The sequence below is a fragment of the Fusarium keratoplasticum genome, chromosome 4 (assembly GCF_025433545.1).
Source record: "Fusarium keratoplasticum isolate Fu6.1 chromosome 4, whole genome shotgun sequence".
Classification (NCBI taxonomy): domain Eukaryota; kingdom Fungi; phylum Ascomycota; class Sordariomycetes; order Hypocreales; family Nectriaceae; genus Fusarium; species Fusarium keratoplasticum.
The window spans coordinates 1781374-1799490 of NC_070532.1; the positions used below are offsets into that span (position 1 = coordinate 1781374).

An 18117-nucleotide genomic window follows, 5' to 3' on the forward strand; every position below is an offset into this window, starting at 1 on the left:
CAAGGGAAAAAGAGACACCAGTACAAACATGTTAGCTTGTCCCCTTCTAAAGATGATCAATAGAGCATAAGAAGTACATAAAGGAGCTCTTATGTGTTACTCTTATTGTAATATGTTTTTATTCATTTTATTAAATTTGATCTCACTTTGCTCATTATGCTTGAGACGAGTTAGTAAACTTACCTTGATGTTCTGGTGTCTTGCTTTTTCTTGACCTGCCTGCCCCCGTGCCTTGCTGGTGTGTGTTGCACTCGGCCATTTGAAGCCGAGCAATATTTCATCCGTCCACTAATGCTGGCTTGTCCTGTCAATATTCCAGGTTGAATATGAATATCATGAGATCGTGCAGATTTGGTCGGCGGCATGTGAAGGAGGGCGGGTACCCCACACTCCTCCACAGCTACCGAGCTCTGCCCTGTCACATCCATCACTGAACATCACTGGAACATGTCGTCACATGGTCTCTGACTGTAGACAATGTCTCAGTGCGATCCGCCGCAAGACAGTCAGATGAGACGTCTTGGGACAAGCTGTGAGCTTCCATGGCTAGAAGAGAGAAAACCACCACGGGTCGATGTTGACGATGATTTCTCCCTCTGCAGCATACCCCGGGTGAAGACGACTATAGCACGGGTTTCCACTTCAATAACGGCTGGGGATCGTATGCACTCATCAACTGTTTACTCGGCCTCATTCTAAACATTCGGCCCTTTGAACCACACCTCGCTATCCCGCAACGGCTCACGATCACTCCCCATGGGCGTCCCCGCATCTCCCCATTCGGCATCTAACCAACTCGGACGTGGAGAGCTGCCGTATTCGAACCTCTGGCCGACATGCCCGCCGTCTATAAGATGCTCACGATGGACCTCATCGATGTTGACGAGGCAGTCTCAAGCCTATCGGTCAACACAACAGCCTCTCTGATACAGCCCTTCATGTATATCCTGTCTTCTGCTTTCCTCCTCGGCTCCCTCGCTCTTCAGAGCGTCTTGGGTAGACCGGCGGATAAGATCCAAGTGAGGCAATCTGGCGTCGAGGACTTCATAAAGTCCGAGAGCCCGATTGCCATCGAGCAGCTTCTGTGCAACATTGGTTCGGAAGGGTGCCACGCCAAGAATGTTCCCGCTGGCATCGTCATTGCTTCCCCAGACACCCAAGATCCTGACTGTGAGTTCCGTGATCCGACATGTATGACCTCGACTAACAGCTGTCAGACTTTTATACCTGGACTCGAGATGCTGCTCTTGTCTTCAAGTATATTGTCGACAGGTTTGTGCACCAGTACGACGCTGGGCTCCAGAAGCGCATCCAGGAGTACATTGCCTCTCAAGCCAAGCTTCAGGGCGTCTCCAACCCTTCTGGATCCCTCTCGGATGGCTCTGGCCTTGGTGAAGCCAAGTTCTATGTCAACCTGAGCCCCTACACTGGTGGCTGGGGTGAGTCGACAGATACGCGCCATGACTTACACAGGCACTGACAGACTCTAGGTCGACCTCAACGTGATGGTCCCGCCCTTCGAGCTACCGCCATGATCACCTATGCCAACTGGCTGATCTCCAACGGCTACACCTCTACGGCTAATGACATTGTATGGCCCGTTATTCGCAACGATCTCAACTATGTTGCTCAGTATTGGTGAGCTCTCTTGGACATTCGTTACCACAAAGGCTTACCCCTGTAGGACCCAAACTGGCTTTGACTTGTGGGAGGAGGTCAGGGGCAGCTCATTCTTCACGACTGCTGCTCAATATCGAGGTCAGCACCAGCTATCTCACTCTCAGTCAAGATGCTAATCCATACCACAGCTCTCGTCGAAGGCAGTGCTCTTGCCAAGGCTCTTGGTAAGTCTAGCGACAGCTATTCTTCCATCGCGCCCCAAACACTCTGCTTCTTGCAGACCTACTGGGTCTCGAATGGCAAATATGTCGACTCAAACAGTAAGTTTTGCCTCTATAGACTTCACTACGTCCTTTACTCACAACACCCAGTCAACGTGAATGATGGCCGCACCGGCAAGGACGCTAACAGCATCCTCGCATCTATCCACAACTTCGACCCCAGCATTGGCTGTGATGCGGCAACATTCCAACCCTGCAGTGACAAGGCCCTCGCCAACCACAAGGCAGTCACCGACTCTTTCCGTTCCTACAACATCAACAAGGGCATCGCACAGGGAACTGCTCTGGCGATTGGAAGATACATCGAAGATGTCTACTACAACGGCAACCCCTGGTACCTCACCACACTCGCCGCGGCTGAGCAGCTGTACGATGCTGTCTACGTCTGGAAGCAGAAGGGATCCATCACTGTGACTGATACATCTCTGTCGTTCTTCAAGGACCTGGTGTCAAGTGTTTCTACTGGCACATATGCCAGCGACTCGGCTACTTTCAAGCAGATTATCGACGCCGTCTCGACCTACGCCGACGGATACGTCAGCATTGTTGCCAAGTACGTGGGTCCAAACGGCGCCCTGGCTGAGCAGTTCTCCAAGAACGATGGCACGCCCATGTCCGCTGATGATCTGACGTGGTCATATGCTGCTTTCCTCTCGGCCACTGAACGCCGAGCCGGCATTGTTCCTCCAACTTGGGCAAACGGTGCTCCTTCGGTTCCCAATAGCTGTGGATCGAGCACAGTCGCTGGATCATACACGTCGGCCACGGCGACTTCGTTCCCTCCTTCGCAAACCCCCAAGGACGGCGTGCCAACTCCCACGGGGCCAACTCCTACGGACGGGGGACCAACCACCTCCCCAACAAGCTGCGCCATCGCCACATCCGTCGACGTCACCTTTGAGGAGGTGGTCACGACCGAGTATGGCGACACCATCAAGATTGTCGGCAGCATCGACGCCCTGGGCAGCTGGGACACCAAGAAGGCCATCTCCCTGAGCGCCTCCGAGTACACGGCGTCGAACCCCCTGTGGAAGGTGACGATCCCCCTCAAGGCCGGCCAGGCTTTCGAGTACAAGTACATCAACATCAAGAAGGATGGCTCGCTGGTGTGGGAGCGTGACCCGAACCGCTCTTACACTGTTCCCAAGACTTGTGCCACCAAGGCCACCAAGTCGGATAAGTGGCAAGGATAAGCTCGGGGAGCGATCCAGGGCTGAATCGATACCTGCTTTAATGCTGATAGAAAGGAGAAAGGGTAATACCTCTATCCCTTCTACAGCGGGAGAGCCGGTAGTCGAGTCTTGGACAACATATCCGCACAATGCCATGACACAAAAACACGTTCTGGCGACGCAGCCGCTACAACAAAAATTTCAATCTACTGCACAAAAATCCCATTCTAGTATATAGTCTTCCCTTTTCTGCCCCCTGGAACGTGTTGTCGACTTGGGTCGACCAGGCCCCCTATTCCGCAACTCGCAAGAAACGTCACTACGAGTTGGTTGTTAGGGACCTCAATAGGAGAGGCAGGATGCTTTTTTGTCAATTTCACCTGTACATAGTTATTGTTGAATGTCTATCATGTCCCTTTTTACGTTATTTCTGCTATTTTGAGCTTGTCAGTCTTCGGCGGGTTCGTCGTTGGGAATAGGGGCTCTCGTCTCTCAGATTGATAATGACCCATTCGCAACTTTCAAAAATGTTGATAGTTTCTTCTTGACATGAATTCATTTGGTGTCTATGCCTGACTTGCTGCCTCCCTCCAAAACGCATGATAATCGTTGACACATACAAGTCCCATCTCCCTCCTCCTTGGATAACAATCCCGGCGGGTTGCTCCGTGTGATATATCCCAGTCCATTTGGCTTACTCAACCGTTTGTCCATCATTCCATCTCGTACTCATCTCTATCTCTTATCCTCTACGCAAACTCATCGTCCGCCTCCTCGATCGAGTTCTTGATGCGCACCAGGATAGTCGTCTTCCACTTGTCGAGCTTGCTGATCTGGTCAAACTGGAACAGGCGGTCGGTGAACTGCTCCTGGCTCTTGGCCTCGATGGCCTCGCACAGGTCCGTCAGGAGCTGGTGCTCGCGCTGGGCGGCGAACGAGGGGTCCATGTCGCGGTACTTTTCGAGGGCGCGCTGGGCCGCCACCAGGTCGCCGCTGGCCAGGTGGCAGATGCCCGCCTTGAGGAGGTAGTCCTTGACGCTGTACTTCATGAGGTTGTTGTTGATGGACTGCTCGGCCACGCGCTCGTACTTTTCGATGGCCTTGTAGTAGTCGCCCTCAATGGCGGCCACGTCGGCCACCTTGAGCCAGAGCTTGTTGGCAAGACTTGCCAAGTTAGTAGATGCCTCCAGACATAAGACGGTTTCCAACTTACGCCATGGCATTATCACCCTCGTACCAACTAGCAGCCAGCTCGTAGCACTCGAGCGCGCTCTTTGCGTCGCCGAGATCCACCTCGTACAGCTCGCCCAGGTTCTCCTTGTGAGAAGCAGCGCGGCGGAAGTTGCCCTTGGCGCAGTATCGGTCGACGGCCACGTTCAGACACCTGGCGGCGGCCTGGGGATCGTCCTTGCGGTAGGCCTTGAAGGCGTCGACGAGGGTGTTTGCGGCGTCATCGGGCTCCTTGAGCTTCTCGGTCTGGATCTGGGCGGCCTGCTCAAAGGCCTTGCCAGCTTCAATATCTTTTCGTGTTGTCTAATCAGCTTGCGTTCGGTGTGTATCGGGTTCAAGGTAGCAAGGACGCACTCTGCTGCTGCATCTTGAAGGCGTTGGCGGCCTGGGTGAAGAGGTCGGCGGCATCTTGGTACTTTTCCTCGCGTCCACCAAAGAAGCTGAAGCCGCTGCCTGCGCCCTGCAGGGTCTTTTGGGCCTGTGGACAGAAAACGTGGTCAGTATTCGTTGCGACTCGTGTGCTTATGGCGTGTCGGGGGGTCGGAGACAATGGCGGGGGAGGGGTTACGGAACCTTTTGGAGGAGAGCTCTAGGATCTTGGGCCATGGCTGTGAGGGTTCGCTATCTGGGTATCAAATGAAGTATGTCAAAGGAGAAGAGTAAAAAGAAGGAGCCACGTCAAGATGAGTTTGGCTTTGGGATGGGCGATTGAAGATGCAAGGTAGTTTAGGTATGGAAGCAGAGTTGCGGCTGAGCTATGACGACGGGGTCGCCTGAGCCACATTTGGCACAAGTGTCAGAGCCCGGTTAGTGGGGGTTGGGTTGCTGACTGCCTTGTACCGGCGCATAAAATAGCCGCCGCTGCCAAGCGCAGATCCCTTCAAAGATTGGAATTGGTATCACGAGAGATTGATAACTCAATGATACACTCTCAATCACGAGCAACAACTCTGATAAGTTTACGACACTGAAGGAGCCCATATATATTCGACAATTGGCCCACAATCAACCGCAATGGCGCTCTGCTCATCTTGCCGTCTCGCCCTCCGGCGTGCCATCACCACACGATCTATAAACTCAGCGACAACTCGCACCTTGACGACAAATTCAAGCTCGAAATCAACTGCCGCCTCCATCCTTGAGAAGCCCACCTGGTCAGTTCGCAGTCTTCTCCCCTCATCACCCTCGTCGGCACCGGCAGAGACCATCACACCCGCCCAGCTCCACCATCTCCTCCGTCTATCGGCCCTCCCTCTACCCCCAACACCAGCCGACGAAGCTGCCATGATCAACACGCTCCAGAGCCAGCTGCAATTCGTCCGCGCCGTGCAGCGAGTCGACACCAGTGGTGTAGAGCCCCTACGTGCCATCCGCGACGAGACAGACGCAGCCCACAGCGAAGCCACCATAGGACTCGCCGACCTGGACGAGGCGCTGAGCAGCGAGGTCCTCGTGGGCCATTACCAGCGCGCGAGGAGGGTCAGGGACAAGGTCGAGTCGGAAGCCGAGAGGTGGGATGCTCTGGGTACTGCGGGCAGGACGGCAGGAAGATATTTTGTTGTCGAGAGTGGGAAGAAGGACGTTGAGGGCATAGAATGATGATGGAACACATGCTGCAGATATGATACCCTTGGACAACAATGGAAAAAAAAAAACATTGGCATAAGTATATCATTCGCCATGTAATTGCACGCTCTTGAATCTAGAGCATCCGCCCTCCGCCGAGATACCCTTCTAACAATGTGTGTTGTGTGTATGAACCCAGAAATCTATACTTCATATCGTCATGACCGCTTACCACCATCCTTCCCCTTCCCCTCGGACCGTCTGCCATCCTATGACGACGTGCCATCGGGTCCATCCTTTGGTTTCGGCTTGGGCACCTTTTCGTACGCGTTGGGACTCGGCGCCCTCTTCTCCTTGCCCTTGCCGCCGCTCTTGCGCCCCCGCCGTCCGTGGTCGTGCCCGTGTCCGCAGCTCTGACGCTTGCCGCCCGCCGGTCGCGCGCCTTCGGGCTCCGAGTCCGAGTCTGAGTCGGACGACGAGTCGGAGGAGGATTCGTCGCTGGATTCGTCGACGGGCTTGGGTTTGTGGTAGATGCAGCACACTAGAGAGACAACTTGTTAGCACGTGCTTGAGAATATCCGCAATCAGAACATACCCTTGGAGCTCTTCCTCCCGAGACCCTCGTTGTCTACAACGTCCTCTGCCCACTGCACCGAACGCCCATTGGAAGAATGTGCGCCTCGAAGTCTCAGGATCCGCGGCGCCGGCTCGCCAGTCTCGGGCTCTTTGGGGGTCTCGGTCTGCGTCTGCGCAGGAGCCGGCGCATTGCTCTGCTGCTGCTGTCGTTGTGACATGATGTATTTCCTCGTGTGATGGTCGTCAAGGGATTGTTTGTAGAGAAGGAAGAAAAAGAGCGTAGGTTGAGTTGGACGAAATATTTGTTTGCAAAAGACCTTGTCACGCGCTGGTTATGGAAGCGGATGGCAAAGGAATGAATCGTCGTCGGTCATGGAGGGGCCGAGCCCAAAGAAAAAATCCGGGGTTTGCCCCCACGTCATCTCCTGTCAATGAGGTGATGTTTAAGCCACTCACTCATGAAGTGCATATACCTTTCTTTAAGTTCCTTGTTTTGTTTTGGGTGTGTTATACAAATAGTGCTACAGTCTATGCTTTCATGCAAATAGTATACATGTGACATTATACAGCGTCAAATCTTACACTCGTCATTCATCATGACTTCCTCAGTCGTGCTCTCATTCAGAGTTCATCTGGGCTCCTCGCCTCTCCGCCTTGGCCTTCTTCTTCTGCCCCTTCATGCTCCTCCGTGGTCGGCCTCTCTTGTGCTCCGCAAGCACTCGTGGCTTGTTGTTCATCCATCCGTTGATAGGTCGACGAGATCCAATGAATCGGCCTTCAGGGCTGTAAACGTCGACGGCTGGCCAGTCCGGCTCCGCCTGTGGCTCAGGTTCCCTGGGTTTCACGGGCTTCACCTTAACTGGGTTGGTATCTCTCCTCTTCGCAGCAAGAGCTAGGAAAGGATCAGAGCTAAACTCCCCCTTCTGCGTCACTCGCTCTACAGGTGGTGGTGGTTCTCGGGGTGGGGTGATCAAAGGCACAGCGAGGTCCTGAGCCCGAACCTGAGCCACCAACTCAACGTAGCCAACGCCCTCAATGAGGATGTCGGTCGAAACCACTCGGAACGGTAACCGATCAACCGTCAGTCCGACTGCGTTCTTCCTCGTCAGGGGGCCCGCTCGTATCTTGGTGACGTCGTGAGACAACTTGAAAGTTCCAGCATGCCGCATCTTGTCTCCAACACCAGGCAGCATGATGCTCGGGACACCAATAGACTCGCGCGTCTGCTCCTGGAAAGCAATCGCCTTGTCGGTCTGTGTGAGATGCTCCTCCAAGGGTGTAAAGTTATAGGCGAGGAACACCATGTTGGGGTTTTTGGGTGTAATACGAATAAGTCCTCCTCCGAGGATAAGCGACTTCCCTGGCTTCAGCGAGACCTGCTCAGGGACGATCCGTTTCTTCATGATCATGGATTGCCGGCACTCTTCCTTGACAAACAAGTCCAGGTCGCTTCGTGCCAGACCGGGTAGATCAATCAGCTCGCCCTTTCCGTTGCCAAATGGTACTCGAATCGGCGATGCAGTCGTTCCAGGTAGCGACGAAACCAGCGGCATATCGGGATAGTTCTTGGCGGGCTGCGCCGGGGGCAGCAAGTCTCCAACGTCCACATCTTCCCAGTCGCCTTCTCCGTCTTGATCGGTAGCAATTGACTCTGTGTTGACAGCCTCCCGAGGATATGTCGACACCGATGCCCGCTCCGCATCTTTGCCCATATTCATCCTGCCCTTGGGGTAGACAGCTTCAAAAAGCTGACTCTTGCCCACGTTGACCTTTCCAACCATCCAGCCCGCACCACCACGACGCCAGATATCTTCCTTGACATCCTTGGTCCACCATGCTCGTCGCGCACTAACACACTTGACGTTGCCCAGTCGCACACGGCCTCCGACTCGACCCAAAGCGTCTCGCAGCGTCTCACGCAGGTAGGGCATCATGGAATCAACAATCTCCTTAGTAGGTCCCAGCAAGTCGCCACGGGTGATGATGAAGCTAAGTTCTGTTTGCCGGTCCTTCTGGTACTTGCCCGCTCGCGATCGTCTGTTGCGTGTCCTTATGGGGATGTCTCCGAGCAGAACATTGAGTCGCGGGATCAACGACATGGGAAAGTCGGCGGCGTCGATAACGTGGTAAATGTGGTTGTACTTGTGCGGTGACTCTTCGATCGTTTCGCGCAGCGACTCTACTGTAGGATGATACATGGTGACTTTGGCCGTGTCACTCGTCGTGCTGTAGTGCTGCAAGTTGTGACATCGGTCGCATACAGGCTGCTTGTCTTGAGGAGGTGCTTCTGCCAGTATATTAGCTTCAATTGCATGAATGGCCAGGAAATGTACCCACTGGGAGCAACATCGCCCTCTGTCTCTGCCCCAGACATCAAGAGGGACGGTTTCAGGCCAAGCGCCTCCAGCTGACTCTGATCCAGCGTCTTGAGCACATCATCCACAACTCCGTCCTCTTCGCTCGCCGTGCGCTTAGGCTCATATGCCTCTGGGTTCAACCACTTCTTGACCCTTTTGCTATTCAAATCAAAGTACCCCAGCAGCTGAGGATCAGCCGTTTGCGAAAAGGCGCCACATCCCGTACAATTCAATGGCAGTCGTCTCCGAGGCTCTGCGGGAGCTTCTTTTGGGGGCAATTCGGTTTCGGTAACGGGGACATCTTGAGTAGCCGCCTCTGTATGGTTGAATCGTCGAGAATATAGTGTCGTGGTTCTTGAAGACGGCGCAACTCTGGGCGTTCTGATATGGCGAGCTGATCCAACCGCAGGACACAAGAAAAGAGGAACACTCGATGAAGCCGATGCCTCACCGATGCTGAGTGCCCGATTGAGCCATCGGGCCGACAATGCTCGGTGCATTGCGTTTCGAAACAACTTCAAGTTGAAGATGATCGCAAACCAAAAAAAAACCGACTTAGAAGAAATCCGCCTCCAAAAAATTCCACCCAACTCCAAGATCCTTGGCACGCGACATGTGGGTGGCCCCACTTAAAACATTTCCCATCCCGGGTCAACGCTCGGCCCGCACTTTGTCGAAAGACGGGCAGGGTCTGGTTGATTTTCTGGGTCTTGAGCGTCGACTTTTCGAAGCCATCGCGAAAGCCTCTAGATCTCGGGAGAACATTAGCGCATTTCCAATCGAGGGTTTGCGTGGTTCAAGATGAGGTCTCTCGGCGAACGTCTCAACACGCTTCGTAGGGTAAGTCAATTGTGCACAATGACTTGAGAATAGACCGCTGACAAGCTCTACAGAAGGTAGATATATCTCGCCATTGAACGACCGAAAGACGACCCAATGCTTACGCCGTTTACAGCTGATCAACATAAAATGCGGTCCCGGCGCTGCAGTCCTCCCCCCGGAGGTAACTAGAATACACATGGACTTTGCCAAGAGCCTCAAGGGCCATATGGGAGCCAAGTTGGTCACCTCGCCTACATGGGAAGCATATCATATCTAACGTCCCCTCCAACAGAAAGTTCTGGCGAGAGAACCTCCCCCGGCTAAAGTACCACAACCCCTCGGTCCCCATGATCGTCAACCGCCACACCCAAAGCGAGAACAAGCCCACCCTCTCCATCTACCTCCGCAAACCCGACGCATCCTCTCCACCCCCCGCGACTCGCAACCAGCCCGCCTCCTCGCGCGACAACCTCTCCAAGGCCGCTCCCCCAGATGCCGACGAGAGGGTCGTCACCATCGACATGAGCGAGAAGCACTCGTCGCACATCCTCGAGTACGTCCTGGCCGAGACCCGCGCCGTCGTCATCCAGCCCACCAAGGAGGAGATCCGAGAGCTGCAGGAGATCGAGGCCATGCGCAAGCAGGCCGAGGTCGACAGGGACCGCATGAGGGAACTCCGGGAGGAGAAGAAGCGCGAGGAGGACATGCTGAAGCGAGCCCGGGCGGCTGGTGGCGTTGCCGAGGAGGAGGAGTCATGAGTGACGACGGACCAGAAAAGATGGATATGACGCTGTACAATAAATGTATTACTCGACGCCTTGAATCTGGCAGGTGTACAAGTTGGGGATATAAAACAATACCACCAATGTTTGATCTGTTAAGAATGGGCTAATGTTGAAGCATGATGAGAAAATGATCAAATTTTACCTATTGGGCTTTACTTTGAGGATGGCATTTCCCATGACATACTTCATGCGTGCTTTGGTGTATTCAGGGCGCTTGTAACGGTTCGAATTCATGTTCTAAACACCACATCATGGCGTTGATGTAGTTCGGTATAGTCTATATATATTGCCAGTTGATAACCCTTCCAAACTCCATAGATGAAACGGAATGCCAATTCATAATTTCGTCAAGTGTATACTTTACTTTAGTCCAAAGCCCTCACTCTCACGGACGGCCGTCCACAGCAACTTTTCCAGCCTCTTCTTGGACTCGTATCGTGAGAGGGACAGCATGTTGAAGCATGTTCTGGCAATGGGGAACCTGCCCTCATCTTCTCCGAGGCAGGAAATCTTGATGGGTAACACAGCGGCGCCCATAGCGGGGATTCGGTCACTACCGGTAATGAACAGCAACAATTTGCGCTGGTCTTCAGGGGTGGCCGCTTTGAACGTCTCCCAGAACCAGTCGATAACAGGTTCGGAACCATCTGGCTTCTTGCTGCCCCAATTATCGTACTCAGCAACACCCCGTAGGGAATCAATATCGAGGGCCTCATCTGACCCTCGCACAAGAAGCTCAATCTCTTCCGGTCGGAACAGGGACAGGGCATTACCTCCGCACACAGTGTAGAAGCCCCTCTTGAAAGGCTCAAACTGCCTCGTCACGGACACATCAATGATGTACCGCACGTAAAGGTCCACATATTCTCGCCGATTATTGTTTGTAACGGGAATGCGTTCACCTCCTGGGCAAAGAGGAACCTCGACGGTAGTGCCATACTTCTCCGTCTCGATGACAAAATCGAGGGCAAAGGTTTCCTCCACATTGCCCTCATACTCGAGCAGTTGTCGAAGTCCTCGAGCCAGTCCAGGTCGGTATTCAGCAAGATCCTCGAGAGTATATCGCATAGGGGGCCTGGGGTGGGAAGAGGCTCCTGTACCCTGAGTAGGAGCCGATGCGATGAGTTTCCGGAAAGCAAAGGGTGGGAGAGCCAGGTCCAAAATGGTTGAGTTGTAAATAGCCAAGCCCATGACAACACCAACCAAGAAGAACTGGTCTGATGTCTCGAACGAGTTGGGGTTGAAATAGCAATGCTGAGAGTCCTCGTCATAGATAAACATCCCTGGCACAATGTTAGCTTGATTTGATGACGCCGAAAGCAGCTTCTCTCACCATGGTCGGGATTGAAAACTTCTCTAACGAGAAGCAAAAACCATTCCTTGCGTAAACCGCCAGCATCGACTCCCTCCTCGCCCTTGAAAGTAATGCGAAGGCCTTTCTTGATGTCCTCGCTCCCGCTTCCAATGACCTCACTGACAGCCTTGAGACTGTCGTCGACCAAGCAATCTCGTCGTACGTTGAGTTCGAGGAACTGATTGATGGCCTTGCGACTCATGATACTATCAAAGAAGGCGTCTCGGGCTTTGCTCTGCATCTGACGACGAGCATCATGCTCAAGGATGTGGTTCTTGGCCCATATGCTAAGGAGGAATGGGTACTGGCAGAACGAGAATTTTCCTCTCCGAGCTTCCCAGTTCTCAAAGTCGGCAATCAGATCAGTATAATCAATCATGGAGTTATAAAAGTCGCTCGTCGGCAGCACCTGTCCGTGAGAATGAACAGCATCTCGACTCGACCCGGTGCCGTTCTTGCTAGTGATCGGCGGTGCGTCTTCACTCCGTCTCCCATGAGGGAGGTTGTTGGCGGCAAAGAGGAGAGCCAGAACTCGTGAAGAGGCCTTTATCTGCCAATCGTCGCTGTACACAATCTTCTTTTCAGGCTCCTTGGTCTTCTTTGAGGAGCCAGAGCGGTTGATTTCGTCGTAGAGATAGGCCCCCGAGCGTCCTTCTTGCATCTGTGGGATGAGGCCAGCCGTTATGTCAACTCTGACTTCTCGTTTCTTGTCCCTTTGGCGCAGCATGCGGTATGTGAGGAAGCCAGAAGCCAGCTCCTTCGTCCTTGTAAATCGAGAGGGGTGATGTCTCGCAAACCAGGTGATCAATTGGTTGTGGCATTCAACCGATGAGTTGGAGATCAACCCAACGATGCGCTTGATGATTCCAGAATGTTGGCCAGATAGGAGGCCAGTTTCGGGAGTCCCCGTTTTCCCAGAGCGTGTCTCTTTAGCTGCTGGCGGCTTGGTATCCGGCTGGAGGATTCCGCCAAATGATTGCTGGTCTTCGTAAAGGAGTGGGTTTTCAAGCAGTATGAGAAGAAACCGCAGGTCTACCGGGTCCTTCAGGGGCCTCCCGGGTCGCTTAAGGAGCATTTCTGTTGCTTTGAGTAGCACACGTCGAGCATGCTCTTGGCCCTGCAAAAGATCTCGCTCGAAAGACTGCAGCTCTCGTGCAGTAGGCGGCTGGAAGTCATCAGCCCGAGAAAACTCTTCATATACAACGAACCAGCCGGCGGCAGTGTTTACGACAGCGCTGTACCAGCCCATCAAATCACCCCAATTCATCTGCGGGGTCTTGGTAATAGCTGGAACGCTTGAAAAGCTACGCTCATTTCGATGTGTTGGTGGTCTCCGAGATCGCGCCTCCTCCTGGCTGCCAGTCCACCACGTTCCATTCTCTGCAAAGTCGCCCAGTAGAAGCAGCTTCGGATCAAGATCCCACATTCCCTCATCTCCTTGGGGATTGCTTCGCTCTTCTCGCTGTTCGCGCGCTTGCCGGTTTTCTGAAGGCTCCCGACGATGCTCTCGTTGCTCTCGATGCTCGTGTTGCGCTACAGGCCTTCGGCGGGTTGATTCACTTCCCCCTCTTGGGGGATGGCGATGGTGATGGGTCATGAATGACGAGTTGATGCATTCAAATGAGCCGAAACAGGCAACTAAGTAGTCTTCCAGCGGTTTGAATATTCGCTTAGGATCGCTGTCGTCTGTCGTCGAGGGTGGAGCGTGGTGGTCCTTGGACCCATCGCCTGACAAGATGTTCTGTACTGGAGGTTTTTCTGTGTATGAAGACGAGTAAGATCGAGCAATAGGCGCAGAATTCGTTCGCTGAGCGCTGGCTCGTAGGGTTGGTTCCTCATCGAATACATAATGTGACACATGTATAGTGGGAGATTTGGATGGAGCGGACACCTCCTGTCTTGAATCTATCACCACGGGTTTATGGCCAGCAGCTTGCATTCGGCTGCTGAACGATAGTCTATTCTTCGAATGATTTTGAGCATCGTGCGCGGGTTTAGGAACTCGATGTAGTTTCTTGGACAAGTACGAACGAATGGATTGCTGAACAAGTCGTCTCGTTTGCTCGATCGAGATATGCGGGACTGCATCGCTATCAGCAATTGATCCAAACCGTTTCCGCGAACGCCTACCTCTTGCCGGAGAGGGTTGGGGTGCGCCAGGGGGGCCTTGGCTTGCATCGCGGCGCGTTCTCGAGGTGACATTGTCCGCACTTAGCGGCTCCAGGTCATTGACAGTGGTACAGATGGTGCACTTGAAAACCTTGAGGTCCCTCGGCCACCGCACTAGGGAACCACAGGTCATGCAGTTTCCCGTCGCAAAGTCCTTGCTCCCTGCAGGACCCCCTCGAGTATGGGACGGATTCCGGGCGTGGTTCTTGGGCGCTTGTCGAGGCATTGCGGCGTCATCATCTGTAAAGCCCAAGTCGGGCGGAGGCGCGCCGACAGAGTTCTGCCTCTTCTTCTTGCCACTAAAGAGAGAAGGGAAGGGCTGGCTCATAGAGCGCGTGTGCTGGGGCCGGCGAGCAGGCTTGGACGGTGGTCGCGAGGGGTGAAAGTCGGAGTCGTCGGAGCTCGAGTCGGCGTTGGCATTGGAGATGGACAGGTCAAAGTTGCGACCATGCGGTGTCGGTGGCAGCGCTGTCGAATAGACTGCGTTGAGAGTCGTGGGTGTGTGTAGAGCGGTGTTGTGAATTCGACTGATGAGGTCACCAGAAGAGTTGTTGTTGGGTTGAGACCCACGACGAGTCGACCAGGGAGCCATTTCCAGGGAAGCCGCCGAGGATCAAGGGAGCTGGTGTGATGGTCACGGGACGGTCGTCTAGTTAGGGGGAGAGCCCTTCAGCTCGAATTTGGCGGCGGTGACAGGAAAGAGAAAGACGATGACTTCGGAAGGAAAAAGAAGAGTGTCTCTTCTCCCTCAAGAAAGCATCATCAAAAGTCTGCGAGTCCAAAATTGGAAGCAAGCCTCATCGACGCCAGGTACGCCAGGGTGTCAGGGGAACCGGGCATAAGCAACCTCGAGGGATACGGTACACAGACGTTCAGTTCAGCTTTGTCCCCGTCGAGTTCCAGGGATGGATGCAAAGAAAAGGTCAACATTCAGGCGAAGGAGTGGTGAACTGATGTCGTTAAACAATCCCGCGGATGCGGTTGGTGAAACAATGGACGAAAGCCAGCTCAGTACAAGAATAGCTTGCTCAACGTGGTGACGATACAGTGGGCTACAAGCGGCCGACCAGCTTCCGGCTTATCAACTGCGACCAAGATATCCTGGCTTCTGGTGGACGAATTCGCCCAGAGCGTCTTGCGCGTTCCGCCGTATCCGTCATTCACGGGCATGGGAATCCAATCGAGGGTCGGGTTTAGACGCCCAGAAGCAGGGGGTCAAGAGGAACCGCGACGAATACGGACGGACATTGCCAAGGAGGCGTGGAGTTCCAAGCGGCCGCTCAGGAATGAAGTGGACAAGCAAAATGCAGGATTGACATTTGCTTATCCGAGCTTGGACGGAGACGCACCATGGGACGGGCTCCTCCTTGGCTGCTACCGGGAATGCGCTTATACACGATCTCGAGTGCAGCGTTGGACCTCGTATTCTCCCATTTTCACTTCATTTATAGCTTCGCCCAATGAGCGCGAGAGCCGTCACCGCATCTGGACTTGCTACTACAAGGGTAGTAGCACGACAGTTTCTATGATAGTTGCCCGCTCATGTCATCAACTGCACGCTCCTTCAAGGGGAACTGCTCGGAGTAATCTCCAGGAGATGCTGACCTGCAAACATGGACCAGATTCAAATCCCGGATCCGAAAAAAGAGACGAGATGAAACGAGATGCAGGGGCTCTGTTAAGCCATTGACGATCCCCGCAAAATTACCCCTGGCGGCCGATGTTTGTGGCGGCCGAAGGACGGGACCCGTCCATCACGGGCAGCCAGTGGAGGGCGCCAGCGAAGCGGCCGAAGCCGGCACCCGGCCGGGCCTTGAAGTTGTTGTCTATCACCTCACGATTCGTGTCTTTAATCAGTGATTCACCATGTCGTATCCTTCCCTGTCGGTTATTTGGACGCAAATGATATGTGATCCCTTCTTGACGAGTTACCTGACACGATCGTCTCAACTGGTTAGCCGAGGACAGCAATCCATGATTAATCTCCATGTTGATAGCCGACCTTCGGTTGCGTAAAGTATGATGGCCATAACCTATCACTAGCGGTTCAATTCCCAAGCCAGTGTGAATACAGCATCTTCGCAAACGTAATCTGGGAGCACTGTGGCGTGGTAACGTGGGAATTGAGAGTCCAATCGGCGATTTACCCTCTGAGTTGATGAATCAACACGTAGAACAGGGGTTTGTCTTGACACACCAGGACAACATCAACCCCAGCAGGTCACAGGAAATTATACGGGCTGCACATACGGATACTGACTGAACAACTCTAGTCTATCAACAGGACTCTACTCTGATATCCACAAACTCCAGATAAGCTGGGTTTCTAGTTAACCTTAACTCAACTTGAGCCTCACAACATTACGGGAAACTACCCTAGACACTGAGTCTAAACACAAGTCCGTGCAGTTTTTATGCAAGGATCTATGTTTATAGAATCACTGTAGGCTTTTATTCTCATGCATTCGATTGCCTTGCAACTCGGTGGCTGTGATCGCTTGGTATTCATGCTAATAGATATATCCAGAGTGTGCCCAATTCACGTTGTCAAAACCAGTCCCTTGTTATCCAAGCCTACACCGCAACGCCAAATGAACCTTCACACAGTTCCGCCCGTGCCGGTCATGACGCGACATGCTTCCCGAGATCATGTCATTTCAATGCTGGAGCAGCTCCACAAACTCCGGTCTCAACCCAAAGATAACATCAATCTCCTTGATCGTCTCGCTGCACCATGATCTCCCCTCCACACCGACTCCCACCAGCCTGGCCATATCTGATGGTGCCACCCCAGGTCGCGTCGTGCCATGCAGCGTGTAGTCGGCCTGCCCCCGGACAATGTTCAGATCGCCCCTCAGCTCTGCCATGGTTTCGCCTCGGGTGTTGCGCAGCTCAAAGATGCAGTGACCGTGATCGATCTCCACAGGACTCGGATTATCTAGGTGAAAGGTCGCCACAATGCCATTATCACTGGAGCGTGATAGCTTCTTGAGCTCCATTTGCGGCCCGTTCATACACTGCAGTGGGATATCGAGGCACATTTCGCAACCCGACGAGGTGCCCAAGGCTCCAACAGTGCACCAGCCATTGTCGAGCTGGAAACTGCTATCGCTGTCGAGCATGAGGCTTCGGATGAATGTTCGAAAGGCTGTCATATCGGTAATGTCGATGCGCTGTTCTTTGACTAGGACTTTGGTACCCCAAAAGCTCGTCTGGACTTCAGGCAACTCCACCGTGCCAAAGCTGAAACCATTGAAGGAAAGTTCGACGTCCATAGCGCCGATGATACTGGAAATGGCACCAGAGTCGACAAGGCGGCTCTCGATAGCAAGGCAGAAGGAGCTGGCACATGAGTCAACGAACGTCATAAACTGTGCGCAGCGACAATCCTCACCTTTCAGAAGCATCACTGATCTTGATCTTGGTAACTTCGAGACTCGCGCGGTCCAATAGATACTGCATCACTGTGTCCATGATGCCAAACGGGGAGAAGCGTGCTCTCTGTCGACGGTGCCTCGGATCAAGTCTTGAGTCGAGGATCGGCCGGGCATAGGCCCTGAAAAGTGGCGAGTCGGCGATGTTCATGGCGACTGAACTGATAACTTCTTCGAAGGCAGTCTCGTGCTTTGGTATCTAAACGCAAGACCGGAATCTCCGGACTCAACAGGAGAGGTGAGGTTGGTCTGGAACGACTCGGTCTAGGCAAGTATGATGATTGAAGGCGTTGGTCAAGTTGGAATCTGCGTGCGCGAAGAATCGCAAGAGCGCAAACAACAGGACAGATGGATCCTGAGCAGTGCAGAGTAGACAGCCTGGAAGTGCGAGGCAGGTGCAAACAATGAGCTGAGAGCATGAACCAGCGCCAACCTACATATGAATGTCCACGACCCAGCCATCCATCCAACATTATGAGCTGTCCTCCTGCATAGCCCATCACTCATCGCGCAAGACATCGACAAGGGCCATCCCATTCGACCCGGAGGCTCCCGTCGTCTCTATACACGTACAGACATGCACCCATGCGCTGAGGTTGGGATACTATCAATGCGCCCTGCAGTTGAACCAACAGGCGCAGACAAGCTTCAGCATGCAGTCAAAGTGGCCTAGCGGGACTAGGATTCACCACCAGATGTTCACTCTTGTGGCTGTGACAACCTCAAAAGGAGTGCCAAGTCTGATTTAATC

General features: G+C 53.5%; 8 protein-coding genes across 8 annotated transcripts; 3 read left to right on the top strand and 5 right to left on the bottom strand.

Moving 5' to 3' along the window:
• Nucleotides 1-836: 836 nt before the first annotated feature.
• On the top strand, nt 837-3094 carry NCS57_00562800 (Glucoamylase; the record flags this gene model as incomplete). The annotated part of the gene is made up of 6 exons (XM_053055544.1): nt 837-1170; nt 1218-1439; nt 1491-1638; nt 1685-1758; nt 1809-1940; nt 1992-3094. The coding sequence occupies 6 exons, from the start codon at nt 837-839 to the stop codon at nt 3092-3094; spliced, it is 2013 nt and encodes a 670-aa protein (XP_052914499.1).
• A 728-nt stretch (nt 3095-3822) lies between these two features.
• Nucleotides 3823-4909, bottom strand: NCS57_00562900 (uncharacterized protein; the record flags this gene model as incomplete). Its single annotated transcript, XM_053055545.1, has 4 exons — nt 3823-4237; nt 4287-4593; nt 4658-4781; nt 4877-4909. 4 exons carry the CDS (start codon nt 4907-4909, stop codon nt 3823-3825), a joined length of 879 nt encoding a protein of 292 aa, XP_052914500.1.
• Nucleotides 4910-5317: 408 nt separating this feature from the next.
• NCS57_00563000 (uncharacterized protein) lies at nt 5318-5902 on the top strand (the record flags this gene model as incomplete). Its single annotated transcript, XM_053055546.1, has 1 exon — nt 5318-5902. One exon carries the CDS (start codon nt 5318-5320, stop codon nt 5900-5902), a length of 585 nt encoding a protein of 194 aa, XP_052914501.1.
• Nucleotides 5903-6138: 236 nt separating this feature from the next.
• On the bottom strand, nt 6139-6663 carry NCS57_00563100 (Type 1 phosphatases regulator; the record flags this gene model as incomplete). Its single annotated transcript, XM_053055547.1, has 2 exons — nt 6139-6410; nt 6465-6663. 2 exons carry the CDS (start codon nt 6661-6663, stop codon nt 6139-6141), a joined length of 471 nt encoding a protein of 156 aa, XP_052914502.1.
• Nucleotides 6664-7062: 399 nt separating this feature from the next.
• On the bottom strand, nt 7063-9335 carry NCS57_00563200 (uncharacterized protein; the record flags this gene model as incomplete). Its single annotated transcript, XM_053055548.1, has 2 exons — nt 8783-9335; nt 7063-8732 (listed from the first exon to the last, which is right to left on the bottom strand). Exons 1-2 carry the CDS (start codon nt 9300-9302, stop codon nt 7063-7065), a joined length of 2190 nt encoding a protein of 729 aa, XP_052914503.1. The 5' UTR covers nt 9303-9335.
• Nucleotides 9336-9603: 268 nt separating this feature from the next.
• On the top strand, nt 9604-10382 carry NCS57_00563300 (L51-S25-CI-B8 domain-containing protein; the record flags this gene model as incomplete). The annotated part of the gene is made up of 3 exons (XM_053055549.1): nt 9604-9642; nt 9758-9861; nt 9917-10382. 3 exons carry the CDS (start codon nt 9604-9606, stop codon nt 10380-10382), a joined length of 609 nt encoding a protein of 202 aa, XP_052914504.1.
• Nucleotides 10383-10769: 387 nt separating this feature from the next.
• NCS57_00563400 (HECT domain-containing protein) lies at nt 10770-14524 on the bottom strand (the record flags this gene model as incomplete). Its single annotated transcript, XM_053055550.1, has 3 exons — nt 10770-11692; nt 11743-13845; nt 13894-14524. The coding sequence occupies 3 exons, from the start codon at nt 14522-14524 to the stop codon at nt 10770-10772; spliced, it is 3657 nt and encodes a 1218-aa protein (XP_052914505.1).
• A 2065-nt stretch (nt 14525-16589) lies between these two features.
• On the bottom strand, nt 16590-17517 carry NCS57_00563500 (uncharacterized protein; the record flags this gene model as incomplete). Its single annotated transcript, XM_053055551.1, has 2 exons — nt 16590-17274; nt 17327-17517. 2 exons carry the CDS (start codon nt 17515-17517, stop codon nt 16590-16592), a joined length of 876 nt encoding a protein of 291 aa, XP_052914506.1.
• Between the last annotated feature and the right edge of the window lie 600 nt (nt 17518-18117).